Genomic DNA, 13,232 nt, shown 5'->3' on the forward strand with positions numbered 1-13,232 from the left:
TACGTGTCAATCCAATAAGTCATTATCCCCGCGGTATTCTAAGGTTAGATTCGACGGTCATGGGTTATTTTATGTTTATTGAGATTGAGTTTGTTTCACGCTCGGCCGACTATGGTGCTGTAGGTTTTACTGTGTTGCCAACATAACTGTCTAATGTATAAAATTAGCCGTCTCAGATTCATTGTCCCCAAGTGTACATTATATACATATTATACATTTTATCTCTGATCAAACTGTAATATGTACATTATGTATGTATCTAATGTGCAATGTTAAAGTACATTTGAAGTTATTTTTTGTTAGGTTCAATACATATTTGCTTTATTTACATAGAAATAAGTCTATGTAACTATATTATGTGAATACATTGTAACGGACAGCTGTTCAAGAACGCATAATATCAACAATGCCCGTGGCATGCTCAAATCACGACGACAACTATAACGGACAGCTTATCAAGACCACCATCAACTCTGACATTGACCTACATGAACCAAAAATAATAAACAAAGACGACGGACGTTGACCAACGCATACCAGGACGATGACCCATAACAGGACACACGAATAAGGAAATGACGTCAGCAAGATAACCTTCCGTTTCCGTTTTGAATGTGAGTGACAGGTGTGCGAAAGAGTGCGAAAGAAAAGGAGAGAATTTAGCAGGATAGCAAAGGTGAGGAGAAAAGGAAATAGGGCAGAGAAGGAGCGGGGAAGACATAGACGGGAGGTCGGGTGAAGGGAATAGGGAGGCAGGGATAGAAGGGAAGGGCGGGGGAAAAAGAAAGAAGGGGGAGAGTTTTGAGGTTAGGCAAAAAGAGCAGGCGGACGGCAACGATTCGGATAAGATAGGAATAGGCAGTGACACCTAGGGAGTAAGAAGGGGGATAGAGTAGACAGGTAGGCGGCGGATAGATAAGGTAGAGAGCGGTGAAGGAGAGAAAGAGTATGAGTAACGCGGGTGGCCAAAAAGAAGGGGCGAACAGGGAAGAGGAGGAGAAAAAGAAAGGTAGGCCGGGGGCAGTAGCAGCGTTAGGGAGGGATAGGAGGCATAGCCTGGGATCGTCGGCGACGGTGCTAGACTTATGGAAGAGAAAGCGGGAGGAGGAAGGGGAAAAAGGGGAGGAGGAGGCAGACGAGTTGCAGGAAAGAGAAAGAGTATTTGGGAAAAGCAGGAAAGTGCACCGATCGCCGGAGGGTAAGACAGGGGAGGAAGGGAAGGTAGAGGGAGGGGGTATACAAGATATGTTAAGGTTGATTAGGGAAGAGCTAAAGATAGGCCTAGAGGAGGTCAAAGGGCAGGGAAGGGGGATCAGGGAAGAAGTGGAAAAGATTAAAGGCGAAATGGCTAGAAGGGAAGAGCAGTGGGAAGTAGAGAGGGGGGAGATGAAGGAAATGATAAGGGATCTAGGTAAAAGACTAGAAGAGGTAGAAGAGCGGAGAGGGGGTGAGATGGAAAGGGTAAAGGAGAGGCTGATAGAATTAGAAAAGAAGAGTGCAGAAGGAGGGGAAGAAAGGCAGGTACAGGGAAATGCGGAAGTGGCGCAGGTAACAATAGATAGATTAAAAGAGATGGAGTGGGCCATAGAGAGGAAAGAAAGGGAAGAAAGAAGGGGAAATATAGTATTGAGAGGAGCGAGACTTGAGAAGGGAAGAGAAAAGGAAGAGTTGAAAAAGATTTTGCAGCTGATAGGGGTAGAGGTTGAGGTAAAGGATATGTGGGAGGTAGGCGCGAAAAAGGGGGGAGAAAAGGGAATATGAATAGCAAGACTAGGAAATAGGGAGCAAAAGAGGCAGGTAATGGGAAGAAAAAGCCTACTCAAAGGGAGGGAGGAGAGAATAGACGAGGATCTCACCTGGGCAGAGAGAAGAATGAAATGGAAGTTGAGGGAGATAGCAGCTATTGAGGAGAGAAGGGGAAACAGAGTAAGAATAGGGTATGCAAAGATCTGGATAGAAGGGAAAATGTGGAAGTGGGATGAGATAGGAGAAGTGCTTAGGGATGGTACAGGGAGAGCGAGGGAAGGGGGGCAAAGGGAGGGGAGGGGAAAAGTAGGGGAAAGCGATAGGGAAAGGTCAGCAAGCGAGGAAAGACAAGAGGGAAGTATAGAAGCACAGGGAAGGGTACGTAGGGAAAGGCAGTCGGGGGAATGGGTAGTGGGGGGGGACAGAGGCAGGTGGGGAGGGAGATAAGGAGGAGAGAGAGGGGAGTAGGCGAGACAGAAAGGGAGGGGTGGAAAGTAGCTTTTTGGAATGTGGCGGGGCTCGTGAGAAAGGATGAAGATTTCTGGAGGGGGCTAGGGGAGTGGGATGTAATATTTCTAATGGAGACATGGATAGAAAAGAAGGGGTGGGAAAGGATTAGAAATAAGTTGCCAGTAGGGTATAAATGGGAAGTGCAGTATGCGGTTCGAAAAAATAGGAAGGGAAGAGCAATAGGCGGAATGCTGTCAGGGGTAAGAAGGGAGATAGTGAGTGGGGAGGGAGGGAGGGAAAAGGTAAAAGAGGGCATGATAGAAAGGAAAATAAGTGTAGGGGGGGAAAAATGGGTAGTAGTAGGAATATACGTAAATGGGGACCTAAAAGAAAAGATAGGGGAATTGAAGGAGCGGGCAGAAGAGATAGAGGGAGGGGTAAAAGTGTTAGTGGGGGTCGATTTTAATGCCAGGACAGGGCAGGAGGGGGGAGGATGCTGGGGAGAAGGAGAGGAGGAGAGTAGGAGTAGGAAATCAAAGGACAGGAAAATAAACTCGGAAGGTAGGCAGCTGGTGCAATTTTTAGAGGAGACAGGATGGACAATAATGAACGGGAACATAGAGGGGGATGAGGAGGGGGAATTAACGTATGTAGGAGGGGCAGGGGTGACAGTGATAGACTACGCTATAGGAGACATCGAGGTGAGGGATAGGGTCAAAAGGATAGAGATTGGGGATAGGGTTGACTCGGATCATCACCCGGTAATAGTGTGGTTGAGGGGGGCAGTGGCTAGGACAAGGAAGGGAAAAAGAGTAGGGGGAACTAACAGAGGAGACTGGACGGAGGAGGGTAGGATGAGGTTTAGAACAGAAGTCAAATGGGAGGGGATAGGAGAAGTGGATGTAGGGAAAGAGATAGAGAAAAGAATAAGGGAGTTTAGACGAGCCTTAGATGTAGGAGGGAGGGGGAGGGAAGCGAAAAAGGGATGGTGGGACGAGGAATGTAGGCGAAAAAAAGCGGAAGTTAGGCAGAGTCTAAGGAAATGGAGAAAGGGGGAGGGGGAAGGGGACGCGTATAGAAAGGAAAGAAGGGAATATAATAGGCTATGCGAGGAGAGGAAAAAGAAAGAAAATGAGGGATTCATAAAAGAAGCAGCGGAAGCAAGGACAGAAAGCAAGGTATGGGAGATAGTTAATAGGGAAAGAAAGAAGTGGAAGAGGGTGAATGAAGAAATAGGAGATTAGGAGTGGAGGGAGTATTCCATGGGAGTATTAGGCGGGGTAGAAAGCAAGGTAACAGAAGGCGGGGAGTCGGTAAATAGGAAGGGGGACGGGGAAGGGGAGCTGCAGAGGGAAGAGATTAAAAAGGTGATTGGAAAGCTGAGGGATGGAAAGGCACCAGGGGGGGATGGAATAGTTAGCGAGGTATGGTGGTATGGGGGGGAAGAAATGGAGCAGTGGATATGGAAAACATGTAACAGAGTTTGGGTGGGGGAGGGCTGGCCAGAGGATTGGAGGGAGGGATTGATAGCGCCGATAGTTAAGAAGGGGGAGGGGAAAAGGGTAGAAGAGTATAGGGGGGTGACTTTGATGCCAACTCTATATAAGGTGTATGCGATGGCATTAGCGGATAGGTTAGAAAGAGAGGTAGAAGAAAAGGGCTTGATACCGCAAAACCAAACGGGTTTCAGAAAAGGCATGGGCACCATTGACAATATATATGTTCTTAACTATTTAATCAATAGGCAGGTGGGAAAGGATAAGGGAAAGATGGTGGCGTTTTTTGTGGACCTGAAAGCTGCTTTTGATTCAGTGAACAGAAAGGTGCTGTGGGAGACTATGGAAAGGAGAGGGGTGAGGGAAGGGCTAAGGGTAAGGATAGAGGAAATTTACAAGGAAACAAAGAGTCGAGTAAGGAGCGGGGGTAAGCTAGGAGAGGCGTTTTGGTCAGCGAGGGGGGTAAGGCAGGGATGTCCGCTCAGTCCGCATGTGTTCAACCTGCTGCTGGCGGACTTAGAAGAGGAAATGGGGAGAGGGAGAAGGGTTGGGGGGGTGGAGCTAGCCGGCGGCAGGGTATGCACGTTAGCTTATGCGGATGATATGGTGTTACTAGGGGAAAGTGAAGAGGAAATGGAGGTAATGATTAGGAAGTTAGAAAGGTATATGGATAGGAAAAGGCTGACGGTAAATGTAGGGAAATCAAAGATTATGAGATTTAGGAAAGGAGGCGGTAGAAGGAAAAACATAGATTGGAGATGGAAAGGGAAAAGGATAGAGGAGGTGAAAGAGTTCAGCTATTTAGGGTATAGAGTAAAGTGCAATGGGGGACAGGAAGCACAGGTGAAAGAGAGAGTACGGAAGGCAGGGGTTGTAATGAGGCAGGTATGGGGAATAGGAAAAAGAAGGTTTGGGAGGGATTGGGAAAAAAGGATTTGGTTATTTGACAGGCTAGTATGGACGGTAATAGAGTATGCATCGGAGATATGGGGGTGGAGAGAGTGGAGGGCGGTCGAGGCGGTACAGGATAGATTTTTGAGATGGACATTAGGAGTGGATGGGAGAACACCGGGATATTTAGTAAGGGAGGAACTACAGAGGGAGAAACTAAGGATTAGGGCAGGGAGAAGGGCATGGAATTTTGAAAGGAAGCTGGAGAGAGGGGAGGGTAGCGAGTAAGCTAGGAGATGCTGGGAAGAGATAAGGGACAAGGCAGAAGCTGGGAGGCAGGGATCGAGGTGGGAAAGAGAAAGGGAAAGTTTCTTCGCGGAAAGGGGAGCAGAGAGTAGAGAGGTAGTCGCGAGAAGGGAGAGGGGCGAGATGGAGTTTAGGGAAATAGAGGAGAGAGAGAGGGAAGAACAGAGAAAAGAGAGGTGGGAGAAAATAAGGGAATCGAGGTACAACAGATGGTACAGGCTAGTGAAAGGAGAAGGGATACCAGGATATCTGGGAAAGGGATGGGGAGAAAGCAGGTGGATAAGGGTGGCAAGACTTAGGTTAGGAAGCGAGATGAAGGAGGCAAGGTACTGGGAAGAAGAGGAAAAGAGAAGGTGTAGGGTGTGCGGGGGGGAGGAGGAAACATGGGAGCACGTATGGGAAAGGTGCGTAGGCTGGGATAGAAGGGAGGAAAGCTGGCAGGAGGTGGTGAGGGAGATGCTAGGTGAGGAGGGGGGGGGAGAAGTCTGGATGAGAGAATTGGAAAGGATCAGGGATGTACAAGAGAATGAAAGAGTGAGATATGAATGGGAAATGGAAGTCGATTAGGATAAGGACGAATTAGGGAATAGAATAAGGTAAAATAGGATAAGGTTAAGTAAAGATAAGGATAAAAAGTAAGAAAAGGATAAGAGGGAAAGTAAGGGAATGGCAAGGCAATGGCACAGGACACAGGCAATTAGAAATTAAGTAAGGATAAGGTAGGAAGTAAGAATTTGGGTAAGAATAGGTTAAGAAAACATGTAAAAAAAAAAAAAAATATTGTAAAGGAAGAGGAAAAGGGAAGTCCTTGTAACCCCAAGGGGAACAATAAAGATTACATACATACATACGTCAGCAAGATAACCTGACCACAGCCCTGGAAGAGTACAAAACTGGAGGTATACGAAGAGCGGGTACCAGTTGTCCGGCAAAGCGCCGAGATGCGTCATATTGTACGAAGTGTTACTCGTCCAAAGTTCATTCTCGAATTTAGCTTCACGAGTTGAGAGAGGAATTTCAAGGACAGAGCTTGGTTCGATATAAGAAAAGTATTGTAAAATTAGAGTCCATTTCTAAAGGGAGTTAGTAGAGAATAGATTGAAGCCGCGTACTTGGGACGTTTGAGCGGTAGGAACAATTGTTTGGGAGCAGAACCGATAAATTCTGAATATTATTATTTCGTTATTTTCATTTTTATTTTTGTTCACTACGGTTAACGTTATAAACCATATCGCCGTCTATGGACGATACCAATTGTTGCAGATATAAGTTTGAAAAACTGGTGGTATCGAAAAATTATCGACGGAGCCAGGAATCGAACCTGAGATCTAGAGATGCTTGACCGAAGCCTTCCTCCACTAGACCACCTAGCCGCCCTGACTCTGTTGTCGTTAATTCCTCTCATCACCAGTGAGTTCAAATTTGTTTTCTTGTGCTTGGTATGTATGAATAGAGAGTTTTCGTCTCTTGAGCACCCGATGTAAGAATGTATGTAGATGAATGTTTACATGTTGGAATCTTACGCTTCGTATGGGAAGCCATGCAAGACGGTCAAAGCCGTCTAATGAATGATTTGCAGATGTGCAGTATCATTAGTTAGGAGAAGATTCATTGTTGGAGATATAAATTTAAAAAACTGGTGATTTGGGAAAATTAACGACGGAGCCAGGTGTTACGGGGAAGAATGCGTAGGCTCCGATGAGCGGTAATCGGGGCTTAGTCCACGCCCAGCCAAGGTGTTATTTGGCTATTATAGGGTCCGTTCACGTCGACTATGCACTCGCGTGCAACTACTCCCAATGCAGAAAGTGAATGGAATAGAAAGGGATCGGTATTAAGGGAAGGTGAACGATTTAAAGTATATGATTGTTTATTAGTAGTCAATGCAACGGAGTCAGTCAAGGGAAAAAGGTATGGTCTTGGTTCAGAGGGATAGGTGTCTTGCTTGAGCGCTAGGATGGATCTGCTTAGTTGAGCGGGATGTAGAAGGCAAGCTAGCCGCGAGTTTCAGAAGAATCTGCTGACTCGCGGACGATAAGAGTAGACCACAGAGCGTAAGGTAACTAAGAGTGTGGTAAAGGAATAGGAAGTCTGGAGGACGTAACATGCCCCCCCTTGGAGAAGAACGTTCGATGAGGGTACGGAATAGGATGTTCAGAAGGAAGTGGAATGCCATTAAACGTACTGACTCACTTACAGAATATTACAAAGAAAAGTCTTAAAATCTAGCGCCTAGATATTAGTGCGCGTTTAAGTGGGTTAGTATACATTTGATTAAAAGAAATTTTCAAATGACATCTTATCGTACTGACTCACTTACAGAATATTACAAGAGAGAGTCTTAAAATATAGCGCCTAGATGTTAGTGCGCGTTTAAGTGGGTTAGTATACATTTGAACAAAGTTTCTCCGAATGACATCATATAAATGTGGTGGTATATATGATAGATATTGTGTATGTTATAAACGAAACTTATGCAACATGCTGATGATTATATTATGGCTGCAGATTATCACGGGCAGAATAGGGCAATGAAAGAATATGATCGCTAATAGCGGAGAGCTTAGCGCCAGACTTCGAGGGGTTCGGAGCTATCGTTAAGGCTTTGCTCGAGGAGCAATTTACGCAGTTTAGGGATGCCTAGTTCCGTCATTTCAATTTCCGATTAGGTACGGAGCAGCGACGAAGAGCGAGGAGGCAGGTCATCGGAAAATGGTATTATTTCTAGGTGCGGGTGGTGGATGGCATAGCGCGTAGGAATTTGGGGTTTTGTACGACGCGGGTGAGGGATATGTTTAAGGCTGGGAATAATTTGTTCTGGTGATAGAATTTTAGGGTGGACGATACCTTTTTGGGCGAAGGGGATAGCGTCTACTAAGCTGGACAGGTCAAGTTCGTATTCGTTCAAGCGTCGGTCCAGGTCAATTAGTCGGCTAAGTGTGCCAATTTCAATTCATTGAAATGGACGATTTTAGTTTTTCGGGGGGTTATCCAAATTTCAGCGTTAATATTGTCAATTATACGTTTAATCGTATACACTCCTTTATAGTGGTCGTCGAATTTGGATCGGGTTTCATTTAGTAAATGGACCTTTTGACCTGCTTCGAAATTTTGGCTGTTGACATTACGGTTGTAATACGTCTTGGAACGATGCTTTGCTTGTTGTAGGTTGGACGCGGCGTGTTTTCGTATGCTGGATAGATTAGCGATTGAGTCTAGAAGGAAGGAATCGTAGGAACGAGTATACGCGCTGGCAGGATTCGCATCTGTTGGGAGTCCGGCTTGAGAGCCAAAAATTAGTTGGTGGGAGGTGAAGTTAGTACCTTCGTGCTTCGCGGTGTTATAACAAAAAATTGCAAAGCGGATGTAATGGTCCCAGTCGTTACCAGCATCCGTGTAGTGTTTGATGTGTTCAGTGGGAACAAGGTGACTGCGTTCTAGCGATCCGTTAGACTATGGGCGGTAAGCTGTGGTTCGTATTTGCTCAATTTTGAAAAGTTTACGAAGTTGTTTGATGACTGTGCTCATAAAATTCTGTCTTTGTTCTGTGAGTATTGCTCGAGAAGCACCGTAACATGTAATGTATTCTTTTGCGAATGTTGCGCCTATAGTTTTGGCGGTGGCACCAGGTAAAGGAATGACGTCCAGGAATTTTGTCGAATTGCATTGTATCGTTAGGAGATATTTGTTGTTCGATTTAGTAAGGGGTAGAGGTCCAACAATATCTAATGCCACTTTGACGAATGCATCGGCAGGCGTGTCCGTTATCATTATTCGCAATTTGGTTTTTACTCTGACCAATTTTTTTCTTTGGCAACTCTCGCAGTTCTTATGGAATCTTGGATTTGTTCTTTCATACGGGGCCAAAAATGCTTTTGTCTAATGCGGTTATATATTTTAGTGACACCTTAATGACCGCCGACTAACGATTCGTGGCATTCTCTGATTATTTCTTTTCGTAAACATTCGTCTGGGATGACAGTACGTGTTTCGACAAAGCATGATTTGAATTTCTAAGTCTGCGAAAATATAGGATAGAAGTTTATGGAAAACGCAGGGATCGAGAGCGTCTAAACTATCATCGGTTATCGGGAAGGCAAGAGACTTTAGGTTTGAATCGGCTAAAGCCGTTTTGAGTTTGAACAATAGCTTGAAGATATCGTATAGATTGCTTTTATCTGAGCTTTATGTTTTCAATACTGAGGTGAAAATACGTCGACTATTGTGCTTAGATTCAATGATATCAAATTTTCACGGACGAGGCCTCATTACCATTTTTGGGTCAACGATATTCTCGTCGGCAAGTTGGGCTGGTAAACCCTTAATCCAAGCGCAGTCTGTCGATATGAAGTGCGCATAGTTGGTTTAGAGCATCAAAAGTCCATCATTGGTATCTTTGACTTTGTCTGATACTGGTATGTCGTCCAAGTTGTCAATAAAATATGCGAAACCGTGAGGGTCATTTATTTGATCATCGTTAGTGTTCAGAGCACTGTCATGGTTTTGGTCAGTAATTTCCGTATGGGAGTCGAATTGTTGAGTGCACGTACAGTATTCGGTGTCTGTGAGCAAGTCGGAACTGTCGTCGTTATCAGAGGTGGGCGGGAAAGGTGAGGGGGGAGGAGAACAAGAGTGTAAGGAAGGGTTCGTCGGCCTGGAAGTAGCGGGGGGTATCTCCTAGCGCGACGCGGAGGCCCGACAGGGGGGGGGGCATAATGACGTCAGTGGATGGGGGCGGAGATGGAATCGGACGAGGTGCTGCAGGTTTAGTTGGACGTTCCGATTTCTTTCGCAGATAGCGGTGGACGTAATCCAGATGTGGAAGGGACAGGGTCAGGGGGGTTAGTATGAACGGGTGGGGGTGTAATGCAGGGGCGCGCAGTGGCACGAAGCGCAGGGTCGAGGCGGCAAACGGTGATACTTATTTTCGAATTTTTAAAAACATAATGGATCATTCTGCGTACCACGCTCCATTCTAATTTGTCGAGTCCGCAACCTATCAATGGCATCGAGACGGATGTTACGCCACCTTCTTGCAAGGTTTTCCTAAAGTTAACCAAGGTGTCAAAAAAAAAATGGGGCAAAGGTTTGTCACTGTATTTGGGCTTCGTAACTAGGTTATAGATTTTTCGGTTTCCATGTACCACAGAAATAACGTCAGTCACAGTCAGGTCGAATTCTCTAAGTTGTTCGCGGTTTATGAATTTACGTTCTGCCAGTTCTGAAGCGATTCCTTTTGACATTTGGCAGTCAGCCGATATGCAATGAACCAAGTTATCCTTTTGCTGGAGAAGGTCAGCTTTTATTTCTTTGATACATCTTTTACGCATGAGAGGAAAAGTTTCGCTTTCTATGAGGAAATCGCTATAAGAAGGGCCCGGTAAATCGGTGGCTGGACACAAGTCATCGGTTCGTGATCCAGTTTCTGGGGTCTCTGAGTCATCCGAGCTGAGGGAAGAATCTGAAAAGTAGCTCAGGTACGGTCTTTTATGAGGCCCAGGATTTGTTGAAGAATTTGTTTCGCGATGGCGTTCAGGTTGGCGATGTACTGGGATTGGTGCCGGGGCAACGAGGGGGAGTTTGAGGAGCAACGGAGTTTCTTTATCGCTGAACTCATCGTCGGAGAGATCAGAAGAATCAGAGGATTCAGAGGAGTATATCATCTTACAGGGTTGCGAGATTTTAGGGTGCTTCAGCGGAGCTGGGTTGGTGGACTCGTCTGTGGACTGTCGAGGGCGTCTGGGGTACTGATTAGTCTTGTTTGTGCGATTTTTTGGTTTATCGCTAGAGGCCTCAGTCGTTGGACGGGGGCGTTTTGCATCTATAGGAAGAATTTGAGCGGTGTCGGGCGGTGCGTTCCTGGACAGAGCATCAGCGTTGGTATTAGATTTTCCGGACTTGTATTTCGTATCGAAGTCGTACTCTGCTAGTTCTAAGCTCCATCGTAATAAACGGGAATTAGGCTTCTTGACGCTTTTTACCCATTTGAGTGGCTCGTGGTCTGTTATTAAAGTGAACTTCTGATCATAGATCTAGGGGCGGAAGTGATTCATACTCCAGTAGGCGGCTAAGAATTCTTTATCAGGTACCGAGTAGTTTCATTCAGCGGGCTTGAGGGCTCGGGATGCGTATGCTACCGGTAGGTCGGCACCGTCTTTATCTTGACTGAGAACTGCACCTATCGCGAATTTTGACGCGTCTGTAGTGAGCGCAAATGGTTTGTTGAAGTCCGGGTGTTGTAGAATTGATTCTTTGCATAAACAATCGCGTAAGGTTTCGAAGGCAGACTGGTGTTCGGACGTCCAGATGAAAGGGGTATCCTTCTTCGTTAAATTGTCAAGGAATTTAGCAATTTTTCCAAAATTTGGATAAAATCTTCGGTAGTAACCTAAAGGGTCAAGGAACTGTCTAACATTTTTCAGACTTTTGGGGACAGGATACTCTTTTACAGCTATTAATTCACCAGGGTCAGGTTTTACTCCTGACTCAGTTATGAGGTGTCCGGTGTAAACGACTTCCTTGCGCGAGAATTCGCACTTGTCTGGCTGTAGAGTTAAACCAGCAGCGGTTAGTCGCTTCATTAATTTCTGAAATTTAATTTCATGTTCTTGCAAGTTTCGAGCGTAAATAACTATGTCATCTAAATATACCAACATCTCGTTGCCTTGTAGGCCTAGGAGGACTTGGTCCATGAGCCTTTGAAACGTGGCGGGGGCGTTCTATAGTTCGAAGGGCATACGAGAGAATTCATAATGGCCTCTTGGTGTCAAAAATGCAGTTTTCGTGCTGTGATCGGGATGTATGGGAATTTGGTGGAACCCGGAAGCAAGGTCGAATGTGGAAAAGTATTTAGCTGAACCAAGCTGGTCAAGGATTTCCGTGATATCGGGCATGGGGTATGCGTCGCCGACTGTTTTTTCGTTAAGTTTTCTGTAGTCGATTACCATACGCCATCGTTTATTGCCGGCACTATCCGGTTTTTTTGAAACGATCCACACCGGGGAATTATACGGAGATGAGGAATGTTTATTAAGATTTTGCTTGAGTAGTTTATCAACTTGGAATTCGATTTCGTCTTTGTAAATCTGGGGAAAACGGTATTGTTTGGTATGAACAGGCGTATTGACCGTTGTGGGGATAGTGTGATGAGATAAATTGGTGTGGCCTGATTTGTCACCTGGGAGATAAAAGAGATGGTTAAATTCTCCTACGAAATTAAATATAGATTGTTTTTCGGTGTCATTCAAATGATCAAGATGTAAGCTGCTCTTTGGGACGTCCAATCTTTCTGACCTACTGTCAGTCAAGAGCACTGTTGCGGCACCGGAACAGGGTGTACTATCGTCAGCGATAGGAGGATCGGATTGCAGTTGCGCAAGGTCAGTGGACCGGATGGGGCAGGAGGGGGGATTATGAGTCGGTCGCGATGTACGTTCGGCGGCAGAAAGAATTAATGAGTTGCTGGGGAGAGGGCCTGGGTGCGAAACAAGGGTTTTAGCGCAGGCATCGCTGTGGTGGTTACTCGGTGCAGTGGGCTTAACGTTGGGCATGACTGTACTCAGTGGCTCGTCGAAGTCGTCTAGGGTGACTGTTGGGAGTCTTATCTCTACGGCAGATTCGTTACAATTGAACGCGTACGAGTAAGCGATGCCGTTCTGGTTTTCAACTAACTCTTCACCACATAGAACTTTGTTGCCTAAGTCGATGCGTTTAAGATAACCTACTTTAGTGTCTAGGTTCGCAACTATTAGTGGGATGGTTTCCACGGTACGGGCCTGTATTGTAATTACGCGCGTTTTTTCGGGTGCGGACGAGGGTTCATCGAATTTATTGAAGTGGATTGGCAATAAGGATCCAATCATCACCGAGTTTGAGTTGAAAGAAATAGTTGCTTTCTCTTTTCGTAAGAAGGGCTGACCTAAGATACCCTCGTGCAAAATCGGAAACGAGTCAGGGACCAAGTGAAAGGTGTCGGATTTATTATTAAAACGCATTTCAGTTTTTGCGATAGTTTGCATCTTTTTGTCTGTCATACTAGGCAGCGTCAAACGTTCGTCGGTTGTTCGTCGTTCGAGGGGCCTAACGGAACTTTCTTTGACCAAGTTGACGTCTGCACCGGTGTCAATAATAGATGTAGATATTTTTATTAGCTCGGGGGTGTCGATCGAAATCAGTGGAGGGTCAGCTGAAGCTGTTATGAGGACATGACTTAAAGATCGGAACGCTAGTTGTTTGCATCGTTCGCGGGCGCGTTCTTCCCGCGGGCGATGTTCCCGTTTAAATGTTTATTTGAGCCTGCATTGCCTTGATTATTAAGCGGAGAGGATCTAAATCAGTCTACTG

The 13,232-nt window shown here is 45.7% G+C and overlaps 1 protein-coding gene across 1 annotated transcript; it reads left to right on the forward strand.

Moving 5' to 3' along the window:
* The first annotated feature begins 948 nt into the window (after positions 1-948).
* On the forward strand, positions 949-1,761 carry LOC124223183 (uncharacterized). The gene has a single exon (XM_069137810.1). The coding sequence runs from the start codon at positions 949-951 to the stop codon at positions 1,759-1,761; it is 813 nt and encodes a 270-aa protein (XP_068993911.1).
* The last annotated feature ends 11,471 nt before the right edge of the window (positions 1,762-13,232 follow it).

The sequence above is a fragment of the Neodiprion pinetum genome, chromosome 7 (assembly GCF_021155775.2).
Source record: "Neodiprion pinetum isolate iyNeoPine1 chromosome 7, iyNeoPine1.2, whole genome shotgun sequence".
NCBI lineage: Eukaryota > Metazoa > Arthropoda > Insecta > Hymenoptera > Diprionidae > Neodiprion > Neodiprion pinetum.

Coding starts and splice junctions, on each gene's coding strand:
- LOC124223183 (XM_069137810.1), top strand. CDS start 949: ATGAGTAACGCGGGTGGCCAAAAAGAAGGGGCGAACAGGGAAGAGGAG.